The sequence below is a fragment of the Podarcis filfolensis genome, assembly GCF_964270895.1.
Source record: "Podarcis filfolensis genome assembly, chromosome: 8".
NCBI classification, from domain to species: domain Eukaryota; kingdom Metazoa; phylum Chordata; class Lepidosauria; order Squamata; family Lacertidae; genus Podarcis; species Podarcis filfolensis.
Genome location: NC_139611.1, coordinates 44,124,092 through 44,140,098, shown reverse-complemented (window position 1 = coordinate 44,140,098; position 16,007 = coordinate 44,124,092). Strand labels below are relative to the sequence as shown.

At 46.9% G+C, this 16,007-nt stretch overlaps 1 protein-coding gene across 1 annotated transcript; it reads right to left on the bottom strand.

Annotated features, from left to right (window-relative positions):
* Window positions 1-1,092: 1,092 nt before the first annotated feature.
* Window positions 1,093-15,764, bottom strand: NRN1L (neuritin 1 like). The gene is made up of 3 exons (XM_083626569.1): window positions 15,677-15,764; window positions 4,111-4,282; window positions 1,093-2,932 (listed from the first exon to the last, which is right to left on the bottom strand). The coding sequence occupies exons 1-3, from the start codon at window positions 15,729-15,731 to the stop codon at window positions 2,647-2,649; spliced, it is 513 nt and encodes a 170-aa protein (XP_083482695.1). The 5' UTR covers window positions 15,732-15,764; the 3' UTR covers window positions 1,093-2,646.
* Window positions 15,765-16,007: the final 243 nt, after the last annotated feature.

The window sequence follows — 16,007 nt, the reverse complement described above, 5'->3', positions numbered from 1 at the left end:
TTCAACAGTTTCCTCCATCATTCTAACCATAATGTTTAACTTCTGTTTCCCACCTCCTCAACATAGCCCAACCATCTTTAGGTATCATCAACAGGAGAAAGGCCCAGGGGGGTAAAACAGCAACAATTTCCCATACAGAATCTGTGCCTCAAGTGATTAAAGTAGTTTAGAGGATCTGGCCTGAGCAGAAGCTGACTGTCCAATTCAGCTAGGATTTGGCCCATTCAAGAAAAATACCAAAAGAAAGAGACATTTGAAAACTGAATAATGAGCAAGATCTGTGCCATAGCGGCGGATGTTTACCCCAAGGTTGGAAGCAGCCATTGTATCTTCATGCCCTGGGCATGTGGCAAATGTGTAGAGGGTGCCAGGAGATGTATCAGAACTGCAGCCACGCTATGGAAGGGCTTAATTGGGCTAGAAACAGAGGTGGGTGTCGAGGGCTCAGGAGAGGCTTTAAGCAAAAAGGCAGATTAATTACATTATGGGCAAGCAGCGCTGGGAACACAGAGCTGAAATCCAAGCAAAGCCGTTAATACCCTTAATGGGGGGAAACATGTGCCAGTTAGCACACCCTCTCTCCTCCTCTCCCACTCTCCCCATCCAACACCAGAATGCATATATCCAGTGTCCTATAGCTGCAGACACACCACAGAGTTAAAGCACACACCTGGCTCCAACAACCCTGGGCACTGGAGTTTGTTAAAGGGCGCTGGAAATTGCAGGTAAACTGTGAAGGGTACACTACGGTTCCCAGGACTCTTGGGAAGAAGCCGCGTACTTTATAAAGGACTGGCACTCAGAAGCAAGATTGCTACTAGCATGTATAAAGAGGATGGTGTGCCTGAACAATAAAAACTTTTGGAGGTTTGATATCCTTGTAACAAAAATGTATTTTTAAAAAAATGCCAAGGAAGACAGCTCTCACTCCAGGAGGCATGGGATCCGCTTATGTTGCAGTTCTCTGAGCCCTAAACGCTGACTTCTTCCAGGTTAAGTGCGATCTGGATCACAAGACACGACTGGCAGAAAGGCTCCCAGCAGCAGCACCCTGCAGGAACGGCAAAAGCCACCACACAGGACAAGGCAAGAGAAATGTAAAAGTGCCTTTTAATATAAATATATAGATACATTTGAACAGCTGACACCAGCAAAAAGGGAGGCCCAGGACTTCCATTGCTTACACATTTGTCATTCCACGTCTTGGCCAACAGATACCTGTGTGCTGGGAACAGAGGGGATCTCTGAACTGAGACTGGGCTGCACAGGCAAGGCAGCCCTGGACACCCCCTTTAGGAAAGTGCTACCTCCAAAAAGCCCATATCCACAAGGAAAAGAATAGTGCAGAAGTATATTCAGGATATGACCTTGTGAATGGTAAGAGCATATACCACCCCTTCCCCATCCTGGTGTCCTCTGGCTGTTTTGGACCACAACTCCCATCAGGGCTGGTGGCATCATCACCCCTAAACATCTGGAGAGCACCAGGTTGAGGAAGGCTGCCACAAACCCCCTCTCACTGGCAAAATAGTTGGTGGAGGGTGCTCCGTTTATCATCACGTCCAAACCAGCTCCCCTGCCAGCTGATCCTGGTGGGTGGAAAGCATGTCTGGAAGGGCACTGGGCTGGGAAATGACCTACCCATAGGGAAATGCTGTACTTTGGAGGCTTAAGATGTCAAAAACCCTGCAGAGAAGTAGACAGCAGATGAAACTTAAGTGACTGCTGTTATCCAATGCAAAGGGTAACCTGGAGGGCTTGAACTTCTAGGGCAGAGAATTATATAATTGCCAGATAAATATACTGCAGCACCCACCTGCAGCCAGTATAGATCCCTAAGGTGTCCCAGCTCACAGGCGACAGCTGTGCTCCCACTCGATCAGGTACACAGAATGCTGCAGGACGGGGGAAGGCTAGGACAAGAGTGCTGATGTCATGTCACATCCACACACACTACCTTTGGCACTCTTGGGGACACTAGTCACTCAGCAAGGATGCTGTAAGCAGCTGGATGTACTGATGCCTTTCTTACTGGAATAAGGAAGCTGGGAGGCAGTGGCTTTGAGATATTACCCCTAGGCAGAGTTTCTTGGGTGGTACAGGATGGGGAAGGACCCAGATTCCATCAGAGGGCGAACATCTGCTTTGCATGCAGAAGGTCCCAGGTTCCATCCTCAGCATCTCCAGTGAGGGCTGAGGGAGACTTCCTAGCAGAAACCCCGGAGAGCTGCTGCCAGTCAGTGCGGGCAATAATGAGCTAGATGGACCAATAGTACAAGGCAGCTTCCTATGTTCCTAGCATGAGGCTGGGGAGCAATGGAGACGGACACAAGGGGCAGTGTAGGCAGGAGGACAGGGCACTAGAGCTGCCGCAAAGTGCCGGCTGGTAAAAGTAGGGCACACAGGGACAGGAAGAGCACCATTAGCCCAACCCAGCCTCTTTGAGCAGGGCAAGACACAAGGCAGGCAAGCCATGGCATCCTGCCTCTTCCACCCAGTGGGCCTTGTGCCACCGTCATCAGGACACGCTGAGCACCGCTGCCGACTGCCAGGCCTGATCCCAATTTCCCTGGCAGGCAGCGGTGCTGGGCCACTGGTCTGCACTGTGGTGGACAGGAGGGAGGGAGGCCTCCCACTGCTCCCTGGCTAGGCAAAGGGCACCAAAGCCAAGAGAGCCACAAGAGTCAGGCTGCCCACAAAGCTGGGCCGAGGCAGCCAGGCTTCCCCCCGCAAGGTCTCCTTGTTGGTCTCATCCATATCCGAAGCCCTCCCGCTGCCGGCCAGCTGGGCCCGTGAGCTGCAGAGGTCGTGAAGGTTGCCTTGGAACTGGATCTTCCGGGACTCCTGCCGAAGAGACTCCCAGATTTTCGCTGCCTCCTCCGGGCACCTGGACAGAACCTGAGTGGCACAGGTGTGGAAGTCATCCCAGGACCTGCAAGAAGAGGAATCTGTATGAGGAGCAAGCAAGGCGCCCCACAGAAGCAGCAGCAGCAGGGGAGCTTCAGCTAGGCCTGAGGTGGGGAAGTGGTAGGCCTCCGGATGTGGCTGGGACTCCAACCCCAATCAGCCCCAGCCTGAATGGTGAATGGCAGCCTTTGCCAACCTGGTGGACTCCAGGTGTTCTGGATGACAACTCTCATCAGCCCAGCCTGGCTGTTGGGCACCTGGTTGGCTTAACCACATAGCTGATGGCTACAGACCTGCCCCTATGACTACAGTCGCTCTGCAGCAATCTTTAAGAACCACTGAGAGTCTGTGTGGGGTAGTGATTAGACTGCTGAGCTAAGACTGAGAGGAGCCAGGTTCAAACTCCACTGAGCCATGATGTTGATTGGGTGGTCCTGCTTGCGTATTTCCAATGGGCATCTAGCTGGCTACTGTAGGAACAGGATGCTGAACTAGATGGGTCTTTGGTCTGATCCAGCAGGGGTCTTCTCATGTTCTTATCCTAAATCAGTCCCATTCTCTTAGCCCAATGTAGCTCAGAGGGTTGTTCTGAGAATAAAATGGGGTGGGCAGGGAAGGGAACGTAAGGGGACTTTGTCCAGTGCTATGAACTCTTTGGAGAAAGAGCAAGGCAAAGATGTAAGAACATAAGAAGAGCCATAATGGATCAAAGCAAAGGCCTACCTGGTCCAGCAGGCAACCAGATGCCTATGAGAAGCCCACAAGCAGGGCAAGAGGGCAACAGTTGTCTCCTGCTGTTGTTTCCCAGTAACTGGTGTTCTTCCTCAGAGGTTCTATATCCCCACAACCATAGCCTAGCTGTGATATCAAGTGGCTGCAGTGTGGCATCCAGCCTCAGAGAGCTACAATTCCCAGATGGCTTAACAATCCATCCTTCTTCCCTGGGAACTCTGGGAATTGTAGCTCTGAGAGGAGAACAGAGGGTCTCCTATCAACTCTCAGCACCCTTAGCAAACTATCGTTCCCAGGATTCTTTGCGGCGGGGGGGGGGGGGAACCATGACTCTTAAAGGCGGCATGATACAGCTTTAAATGAATTGTGTAGATGTGGCCATAGTGTTGTGTTCTATAAGGCAGCTGTCTGTCATGACCCACTATGGGCATTTTTATCTACAGGTATTTGGAAGAAGGATCCTGTACTCACTTGCAGATGATGTCCAGCTCCTGCTGCTCCTGGATGCTATCATCATCCGGCTGCTGCTCCTGCTGTGCACTTTGAGCCATGCTGTCCCCAAGGCTGATGAGGCACTCAGCAAAACCTTTGTAGATGGTGTTGCACTTACTGCCGGCCACACTCACCGGCTCCTCGGACAGAACTGCAGAGGGAAACAAGCAACACTCAGCTTGTATCATCTCCAACACAGATGGGCAACCTGTGTCCCCAAGGGTCACATACGGCTCGTACTTCGGTTCATGTGGCCTTCAGCATAGCCTGAAGCCACCTTGTTCCATCTCACTAGGCTTCCTCCCTTCCTTGCTATGCATTTCCTCCTTATTTTTTCTGGCTTTTAAAAACATTTCCCTATATTTCTATGTACTTTTGGAACAAGTGGAAAGGGTGCCATGTTCCTTAGTGCAAAATAATTAGGCATTTTGTTTTGGATTCTGCCCCTCAGTTTCATTGTTTTCCCCCCAAACTGTGAGAAAACAAATTTGCAGACTTTAGTCATGTTAAGTGTGCATTTCTGTGCATTTTACATATAGCACTAAAGTCAGAGAGGAGTTCTTGTAATAAGAATAAAAAAAATGCTGAAGACTACCTGTTATAACAAGGATTGGTTAACTTTACAAATTAGTCAGCAAATGCTCATCTTAGAAAACCTCCTAAATATGGAAAGTCTGAAAAACAGGCAAATCAAATTAAATTGGTCTGATCAAATTGATTCAAAGCCAGATGACAGTCAATCAGCTTTAAAAACCTTCTTTAAATCACTAGACAGCCCTCATAGTGCACCCATACTGGTTTAATATATATATAGGTGCCAGTACCAGCAGTCACAGTAATTCTGACCTTGCTGCCGTCGGGACCTCTTGTTAAGATGCTAGTCTGACTGCACCCACACAGACACCTTCCATTAAAGCTGACTTGGACCAGTCTTGGCTGGGAGACACTTACCTACTCAAGGCTTACAGAGAAAACACAGTAAGATGTCTGCAAAGTAGAAAAATGATTAATATTTTAAGTGAGCTGGCCTACTTCAGTCTGATCAAAACACATCCGTAGGCTGCCTCACTCCTCTGAACACACAAGCAGGAAAAGGAACAGCCAGAAGATTTGAACAGCAAAGCTGACGAAGATGGGATTCCCTTCGGAACCGGCAGGGGAGCCCCCAAGAAGATGATTAGCAAACTCTGAAACTGCTCTCATCTCTGATGGCCTAGGCAGACATAATGGGAACAGGCTGAATCAGGTCCAGAATGACAAAGGCCTCCAGTCCCCATCTGCACTATGCATTTTTAAGCAGTATCATACCACTTTGAACAGTTGTGGCTTCCCCAAAGGAATCCTGGGAACTGTAGTTTGTTAAGGGTGCTGAGAGTGGTTAGGAGACATATATTCCCCTTACAGAGCTATAATTCCCAGAGTTCCTTGGGAAGAGGGACCGATTGTTAAACCACCCTGAGAATTATTCAGAACTTTATTTTTTTGTTTGTGTGCAAGTACTAGGAGTGTGCTATCTGCCTATCGAAGGGCAGTAGGTTAAAGGACAGAGGGCAGTTGTTTGGGGGCAAAGTGCAGAAAATCAATAGAAGGTTCAGCACCCCAAGGATCTCCACTTTCATTTCAACAGCCACAAAAGAAGTTTCTAGTCCTTAAGTTGTTGAGTTATGCCCAGGAAAATACCTGAAAAGCCAAAAAGTAAAGCAAGCCAACCTGTATTTGCAATAACAAAGAACTGGGATCTAGTGCCCTGCATACATTCTTGCCCTCCTGCCATGACCGCTATGTCACTAGTAGTGCAACAACTTCAGGCACATCTCAGCCAAACAGCAGCCAGGCATCTTCCCATGCTGCCCAAGGAGATGGGACCAAGCACAGGGATGTAGGTGAAGAGCATATTTGGGACAAAAAGCAATTCACATGCTACGTTATATCACTTGTACAGAGTGATAGAAACCTCAAGGGCTAGTAACCCATGTCATCGTTTTAAATGCAAGATGCTCATGTCATGATTCTTAAAAGATGCTGCTGTAAGAATCCAAACTTCCTCAGATTGCACATTAGAACATAAAAAGAGCCTGCTGGGTCAGGACAACAGCTCATCTCCCAGTGGCCAACCAGATGCCTATGAAAAGCCCAAAAGCAGAACCTGAGTGCAATAGCACTCTCCCCACTAAGGGAAACATTGCCATCGTGGCTATCACTGCATGCAGATGATAGCACATTTGCCACACACGTTTACTGTAGAGTAACCTTGCAAGAGGCTGAGCAACAACCTTTGCTGGTCACCCAGGGCAACCCGCCAATTCAGGATGGGAAGTCTGTCACACCCGCAGGTGGCAAGCCATATGTCAGCTTGAGCCCATAGTCCCACCATGAGATTAGCATTAATCAAATGAAAGTCACATTGCAACTCAAGGACTCTAATTATTTATTTAAAGATGTTTTAACCTCTACGTCCATGAGGTTGGCACAGAGTTACCAGTGTCACTCCAGATTTTTAGGGTCCCTTGGGCGAGATACTCTCTGTGAGCCCATCACTTTGCTGCTGTCAATTCTGTCATTTGCCTGCCCATACCCTTGTCCAGAAAGAGAGGGCAAGGCAAGGAGGAGGAGAGAAGGTGGAACAGAACAGTCCAAACCCCAATGGTTGCAGAGGAAGTCACTGGTGGAGCGTGAAAGATGACGAATAGCAATCTTTTAAAGTTTCCGTTCCATGGTCTCACCCAGATTCGGAGGCACTGATACATCTCCTTGCCAACTGTGCAAGGGAACAGGTACATGCGCACTGATATAGCTCCCTGACAAGGGCTCAAGGGAGCCTAGGTATACCTCTGCCCATCTCTACTCTAGGGATTAGTCAAATGTGGGATAAGCAGCCTCATATAACTAACATTTTTAAGTCTAATTAATGCATGAAGGGGTTAAGACCATAGAGTAAGCTGTCCTGCCAGGCTTAACTCATCTTGGGAGGGACTATCAAGACTTTGTTCCTCTTCAGTCTACTGGATGAACTCAGCATGTGCAGAGGCCAAGATGGCTGTTCCAGATTAGCTGCATGGCTCTCACAAGCCACCTTGGGTTCCTATACCAATAATTTATGAACTTCTACCATCTTGGAACTAAACTAAGTCTTACTGCCTGTGCAACTTTTCTGATTGATGTATGGAAAAAGAACATGAACCTGACTTTTGAAGAGTCTGTAAGTAAACCAATTTTAAACTTACCAAATGTGTGGTCTTTTCCTATGCTGGGAGAAGAGGGAAATTCTGAAACTCAGAAAGGCATATTTTAAAGGTCTAACAACCTATACTTCCATACTTTACTTTGCTGCATATTTTGTGATTTTAAATCTCTGCTGGTGTTCTCTCATAAAAAGTACTTGCCCCAAACTTGGATCTTGGCATCCAGGAATTCTTCTTTATACCACCCCTTGAGCCTTCATAATACGGCAGATGATGATTCTGATGATTATAAATGGTAACACCTAGTTTTAGCCTGTTTTGTGGCTGTGTTGATAGGAAGTGCAGAGATCTAAATTCTAATCCTGATTTCTCTCCCTCTCCATCCCCAACCTTTGCATGAAGCTTGTAACTTTAAAAAAAAGTGGGGGGGGGGGAGGGAGTTCAGAGCATATACTGTGAATGCAGAAGGTCCCAAGGTCAATCTAAGCATCTTTAGTTCAAAGCCTTTCAGGTAACAGAACTACCCTCTGCTTGTAAAGCATGTGGTTTGCCACTGAGTTATGACTCATTGGCTAGAAGACTCAGTGGCCTCATGGTAGAAGGCAGTGCCATAAGCTACTTTTACTGTTCTTCTCTGTGAAGAACTGAAAGCCTAAATATTCCAGTGCCCATAATATTCAAAGCAATAAAATAATTATTTGGAACCCACAGATGGGCAGTGCCCTGAAGCAAGTAGAGGCTGCTGCTTTAGGTGGCAGATTTTGGATGCCGCTTGGGGGTAGAGGGGAGGGAAATCTGATTTGTGGCAGAGTCTGCTGTTATATTCTCTCAATTGAGCCACATATAGACAAACAGGAGCTGAGTAAGGGCACAGTTGTGGATGAATGCACAGGTCCCATTTAAACCAATGATGGTTGTACAGGGGAACATCTAAGTAGGTTGTGGCCCATGTGAATTAAAGAAAGAGAGTGGGGCTTGTCATGGGATTATTCATGTTAGGTATCAAAATATCTGATGCTGGCTCTTTTGGGATCTCTTGTGAAACTCAAGTAACATGCCAACAGTTTCAGTAGCAACTTGATACAGATAAGTGTTGGCATGTTACTTGAGTTTCACAAGAGATCCCAAAAGAGCCAGCATCAGATATTTTGATACCTAACATGTGGACTGAGTTTTCTGCTTTCCAAGCAACGAAAAGGACGACTGACTTTGGGACTTAGGCTAAAATCCTACACCCACATACTTCGATATAAGCCCCATAGGATTAACTTTTGAGTATAGGCCTGCACTGTTATTTACTCAGCAATCCACTGTCAATATCTCATTGAAATGAATGAAGCTAGGCTGTATCCATTAGCTATAATTAACAGCCTATTGAAACCTATTTCTAGCACCAGGATTCTGTACTGGAAAATTTCAAACAAAGTCTAGAATCAACCAAAAGGATGGTAAACAGGATAAAACATAAAAATAAAAAGCAACAGAAGCATATTTAAACACATAACACAGATGGGCATAAATGCATAATGGAATTCCAGTTACAGAACTTGGGATTCTGGTTGAAATTTAGTACAGGATTATTATGCTTGATCCTGCAAGCATCTGGGGGTGGGAAGGAGATTCATTTGACACAATTTAAACCTTTTGCACCAAATCTGGAAGCCAAATTTCAGTGACTGAAATTCAGTAATAAAACTAGCTAATTGATGCTTCTCACTCTAAATCAGGAAGAGGTTCAATATGAGAACTAATATGTTCTGTGCCATGTACTTCGATATTTTTTGTAGTCTTTTTCATTATTATTATTATTATTATTATTATTAAGGAATTTTCTTTTGTAATTTTGGTTGTCTATATTTATATGTATTTGTTTAAAGCAAAATAAAAGTAATATATATATATATATATATATATATATATATATATATATATGGATCTGAACTTGGTGCTACAAGTATAGGTTGCAAATGTAAACACACTGCTCCAACCCCTAGTGGGGGGAGGGGGTTGGAGATTAAAGAAAATGAACTCCCTCCCAACCATTAGCATCCAAAGAAAAGTTTGCTGTGGGGCGGGAGATGCCATCCATAGAACATTCTGTGGGCATACAAATACACAACAGGAATTTAGAACTATACCAAATCCAGCCAAAGAAGGCACTTTACATGAAGGAATACTCTATGTTTCCATACCCAAATGTTCTGGTGCTTAATGGCTGAATTCTGCCATTTAACTTCCGAAAACATTGTGTTTTATCCAATAATTTCCCCAAATGTGTATTTCAATCAGGATGAGTGGCTGCAGCTTCCTGAAGCCACAAAAATTTCTACCAAACACTTTCTGAAGAAATCTTTTTTAAACAAATTGCAACTTTCATATGCTTCACAGCAATGAGAACTTCTGCTTCAGCAATCATTCAATCATAATAAATGCCCTGAATTCTTCTAGAGAGGACCTGGCTCTTCTCAACTGACACCAGGGTTGGGAAATCCATGGCCTTCCAGAGATTATGGAGACTGCACCTCCTGCAAGACCCAGCGAGCTAGCATGACCTCTGGTCAGGTTGCCCACCCCTGTCTCAGAATCACAGGGTCAGAAGGTCCCTACAGTCAAGACTGGTGAATAAATATTCCATCTCTCTCTCTCTCTAACACACATACCACAAACAATGTCAGCTTGTAGGATGGGAGTCTGTGGCCCTCCAGGCGCTGTTGAAGTCCAACAACATCTGGAGAGCCACAGGCTCCCCATCCCCTGTTTCAAAACTTGTTGGTATAGTGCAGTGCATGAGCATCTTCTTCTATATGGGCTTACCTTCTATGGACCATGCACTGACTTCTAGGGTGTCTGTCTGCACAGCAAATCCCAAACATGATGGTTCCTTAGCATTGTACCACATTAATTGTATATGGAAAGGAAGGATGAGCTTGAAGTGTGTGTTACCTTTGTGGTCTGAAGCGTATGGATAGAAGAAAGAGATGGGACCCCTCTGTGGGCAACAGGAAAAAGACAAAGCTGTACAAATTCCCCCCTTAAAATATAGGTCCCTTTCCAAGCAAGAGACAGGCATAGAAAGGGGGGCAGAAAAAACGTAAATAGCCAAAGGTGGAAGAAGACAATTGTTGCTGAGATTGCATTCATGTCTCCTTCTTTCTTTGTTGCCACCGATTTATTAAAACCAGTTCCTGAGCAACACTTGGAAGAAAAGTCCCTTATTAGATATCTCAGAGGCTGCTGACTCTATAAAGGGCTGAGAGAGCTCCTTCATGGCTTGTCCAGATCTTATTAGGTGGAATAATGAAAGAAAAGATGACCCAGTGGCCCCATAATAGAATAGATACTTCATGCTCACGAGCGTAATATTAAAATGTCTTTTTTAAAAAGGGAGGATGGAACTACAGAATACTCCTTCTCTAACACACACACACACACACACACACACACACACACACACACACACACAATTATGGCATAGCTACAGCACAGACTTGACACTGATTTAATTGTCATTTCCTCTCCTGAGAGAACACTGAATTTTTAACTTCTGGGAGGAGAGAGGCTAGGTATCTCAACCTGGGAATTTTCTGTGCTCTCACCAAAACTACAGTTCCCAGGATTTTGAAGGGAACCATCACATTTAAATCTGATGTGTACACATATACACATACACACTTACAGAGAAAGAGATACTTGAGGTGTAGATCCAGATAGAGGTGGACAGATCTGTCAATTTTTTGTTTTTCTTAATTTCTCCTTTTTTCCTAATCTTAAATTCAACTCTCCGTACTTCGGCATCAGTTTGTGAATTTTGTTTAAGCCCTCATTAAAAGTCACCAGTATTTTAGTGCACATTATCCTCATTTGTGTATACAATTTCCCCTAGAAACACATTTTTGCAAGCAATTTTCCCGTTTGTATTTGTTTTTCACTTGTTTATACATTTTATGCACATTTTACTCTAGAATATAGATTTCTGTGGACACTACTTGGCCGGACAGCTGCATCACAAGATTTGGAGAAGTGCAATTTTAGAAGGATGACTACGTTTCAGTTTGTGTATTATTTCAGAAAGTGTGAATTAAGTAGATTCAAGTGAAAATGCCAAGCAAATTTCTCCGCCTTCCAATGTGTACTGCTACTACTACTAATTTATTATTTGTACCCTGCCCATCTGACTGGGTTGCCCCAGCCACTCTGGGCGGCTTACACATAGTAAAACATTAAACCTTAAAAAGCTTCCCTACACAGGGCTGCCTTCAGATGTTTCCTAAATGTTATATAATTACTCATCTCCTTAATATCTGATGGGAGGGCATTCCACAGGGTGGGCGCCACTACCAAGAAGGCCCTCTTCCTGGTTACCTGTAACCTCACTTCTCACAGTGTGGAACTGCCAGAAGGCCCTCGGTGCTGGATCTCAGTGTCCGCACAGAACGATGCGGGTGGAGACGCTCCTTCAAGTATACTGGGCCGAGGCTGTTTAGGGCTTTAAAGGTCAGCACCACCAACACTTTGAGTTGTGCTCGGAAACATCTTGGGAGCCAATGTAGGTCTTTCAGAACCTGTGTTATGTGTTATATGCCCACATATTAACCAACTGGAACAAGGTGAGTCAACAAATCACAGATTTGTAAAGCTTCCTAATTACCTCACTGCCTGTCCGTCACTGGGAACATTGCTCTGACGTTGGAGAGGGGGCAGAACAAGAGTGTACTCAGTCTCAAATGTCAGCTGCACTGCAAATCCTCATTCATTCTTGTCCTTTCCAAACTGACACTGCCACACCCCAGGCTGGGCAAAAACCAGAGCGTGCCACTATGGCAGGGCCAGAAGATAGATTGACAGCACAACCCTAGGCATGTATACTCAGAAGTAAGTACTGTTGAACTCAGGTAAATGTCTATAGGATCACAGCCTAAGAGGATAACCAAAACAAGGTGTGAAATATTCCATGAATTGTTATGCCAGTTTGTGCCAACTATTTCTGATTATTACAAATAACCAACTACAACAGATGTTCTAGAGATGATCTTGCAATTTATGCTTGAATGTGAGGGATCACAGCTCAGGGGCATATCACACGCTTTGCATGCTGAAGGCCTGACATTCAATACCTTAGCAGATCTCCAGGTAAAAGGGTCAGGTAGAACAGACCACCAGCCTGGGATCCTGAAGATCAGCTACCAGAATACACAACAAAGCAGCTAGATTAACAGACTGGAAGCCAGGAGATCCAGGTTCAAACCCTTGCTCAGTCATGAAGTCTCCTGGGTGATGTTGAACTAGCCACACTCTCAGTTTAGCCCACCTCACAGGGTTGTTGTGATGATAAAATGGGAAGAAAGGATGGAACAAAAATAGCACATTATAATATGGCAGCTTCCTGTATTCCAAGTAAGTCCATCAGTCCATCTAACTCAGAATTTTGTGCACCAGGGATTCCCAATCTCTTCCCCACATGGACCACCTGAAAACTACAGAGGACCTTGGCAGACCACTTAAGGGTTTTTCTGACAATTGTAGCAACTATAATGTGCTGTGCTGAAGTCTGAATACAACTGGTAGTCCATGGACCAGCTTGGGAACCCCTGAACTACACTCAGGGTTTCACTCTGAGGTCTCTCTCAGCCCCACCTGGTGATGCCAAGGAGTCAGCCTGAGACCTTCTAGATGCAAAGCAGATGCTCTAACCACTGAGCTACAGCCTAATGATAAATAATTCATGCTAGGCTAGAGGAACAAACAAAGGATTGTAATTAACTAACTTTTGCTCAGGGTAGATGCACTGAAACAAACAGTCCTACATCAGTAATGTTCATTAATTTTAACAGGTCTAGACGGGTGGAATGCAACATACTTTGCAATACAATCAGAAGCAACAATTGCTGGAATTGTTGCCTCCCCCCCCCATCCACAGATACATCACTGCAGCTGAGGGCACATTGGGGTCACTGACCGTCTTTTCAGCGTCAGGAAATAACTCTATGCCAGTTATGCCAAGCTCAACTGAAACGCCACGATTCAAGCCACAATGAAAACTCCATCCGTCTGAAAAGACTTTGCCAAGCTGAGCTAAAGACAGCTCCAACTCCACCAGTAAACCCCCAGGGGATCCATTCTGGGCAACTGCATGGCAATGTGGTGCCCTCTTGCTCCAGATTCCAGATTAACAAGGACACCCTGCTTCTCTCACACACACACACTCATTAAAAGAGCTGCCACAACAAACCTGTTAGTCTTTTAAGGGGCCATTAGACTTTCTGTTATGCTTGCTGTAGCAGACTGGCACAGCTACCACCCCCACCCCACCCCAGAACAAATTCAAAATAGCAGTCCACCCATAAATTCAACCCCTTTTTCTCCACCTTGATCATGCAAAAAAAAAAAGGGGGGGAGAAGAGTGCTTTCAACATATGAAGCAATCTGTTAGAAATATTGGATTGTACCCAAGCAAGTTATACTCCTAGTAGACACATTGAGATTGATGGACCTAAGTCATGTCAGTTAATTCCAGTAAGTCTACTCTGCGTAGGGGTAACACTGGATAGAACCCACAATGTAGGATTCCACATCCTTTGTTTGCCAGCGTGACAGAGGATGCAGCTGTGCCAAACTTCTCCAACCTGGTGCTCCCCCAGATGTTCATGGGACTGCAACTCCCACCTGCCCCTACATGCCGCATGGTCAGAGATGATGGGAGTGGTAGTCTAACAACATCTGAAAGGCACTAGGTTGGAGAAGGCTGAGCCATACCACCAGAAAACGGACCGGTTGTTGGAGATCGTGGTGCTGAAGAAAAGGCACCCCGGGAGAGGGCTTCCTTCCATACGAGCGCGCAGGGTTGCTAAAGTGCAGGAGAACAAACTGGCGAGCCAGAGGTCTCCCCTGCTGGCCTGGCAACGCAGCCGGGGTTTGAGGGGAGGATCGGAACGCTGGTCTCCGGTGTTCACACACTTAGGAGAAGGCGCGCACGGCGCCTCCATTCATAGCAGGCAGACCGCAGACAGGAAGCGGGGAGATCCTCCTGGCGCGGAGCCTGGGCGGGCGGGGGGGGGGGCGGGGAGAGGCAGTCTAAAGCGCTCCGAGCTTTGCAGGGCAGGACTTGGAGGCCGATGTTCTGGGTCCTATTTATCAGGATGAGCTAAGGGTCCCCCCCCCAAACGCAGCGGGGCTTACATCCTTAAGTAATGCACTTTTGCCATTAGACAGCAAAAATAGATGCACCGGCGCGAGGCTGCAGAACCAAGCAGCGGCATCTTCACGAACACTTGTCACAGAATTGTAGAGTTGGAAGGGACTCCAAGGGCCACCTAGTCCAACCCCCTGCAATGCAGGAATCTCAACAAAACCATACAAGACAGGTGGCCATCCAATCTCTGCTTAGAAACCCCCGAGGAAGGAGAGTCTGCCGCCTCTCATGGGAGTCTGCTCCACTGTCAAACAGCTCATACTGTCAGGAAGTTCTTCCTGATGTTTAGTTGGAATTCCCTTTCTTGTAACTTGAATCCATTAGTTTGGGTCCTAGCCTCCGGAGCAGCAGAAAACAAGCTTGCTCCATCCTCCTTGTGGCAGCCCTTTAAGTATTTGAAAATGGCTATCTTATCTCCTTTCAAACTCCTCTTCTCCAGGCTAAACATACCCAACTCCCTCAACCGTTCCTCATAAGGCTTGGTTTCCAGGCCCATTATCATCTTGGTCACCCTCCCTTGCACATGTTCCAGCTTGTCAATCTTCTTAAATTGTGGTGCCCAGAACTGAACACAGTATTCCAGGTGTGGACTGACCAAGGCAGAATAGAGCGGTCCTATGACTTCCCTTGTTCGGGACACTATACTTCTGTTGATACAGCCTAGAATAGCATTAGCCTTTTCTGCTGCTGCACCACACTGAGGACTCATGCTCAGCTTGTGGTCTACTAAGACCCCTAGTTCCTTTCCGCATGTCCTACTGCCAATCCAGGTGTCCGCCGCCTTATAACTGTGCAACTGGTTCTTCCTGCCTAAGTGTAGAACCTGACATTTGTCCCTATGGAAAATAATTTTGCTCGTTTTGGCCCCGTTCTTTCATCGCGAGCATCACACACACACGTGCAGCCCAAGCCGATCCGCGCCCACTGGGACACGAGCCCCGCTCCCGAGCTACCAAGCAGGCGCAGCGATGCTCGCGGTCTTCCTTTGCTCGAAAGACTTTGCACGCCTCTCGTCTGTCCCCTTTGCACGCTCCTCCAAGCGCCGGGCTGCCCTCTCTCCCCACCCCTTACGCGGCTGGCAGCTTGCACACTCAAGTCCCTCGCCTTGCCTCTTGCACTCCCGTTGCACACTCGCCGCCCTGCTTAGACCCGAGCACACATCTCTGATACTCACCCAGGTGCAGCGGGAGCAACAGCGCCAAGGACCCCAGCAGCGCCCCGCAACCCATGGTGGTGCCGGCGCCCAGTTCCAGCGGCAGCAGCGGCTCAGTGCGGAGCCAGGCGGGAGAGCAAGAAGCCGAGCGGCGCCAAGCGCCTCCCCTCTCGGCCCCGCCCCCGCGCCCCGCCCCTCGGATCCGGCCCGCGGAGCTTCGCCTCGCGGCCTCTAGGAGCGGGCCGAGGTGGCACTGATCTGCGCACCTGCCTTTTGCCGAGCGCCCACTCCGAGCGCGCGCGCGGAGACCTGGAGCAAACTGTTCTCAAAAGGCACAGGATCCGTGTAAGTT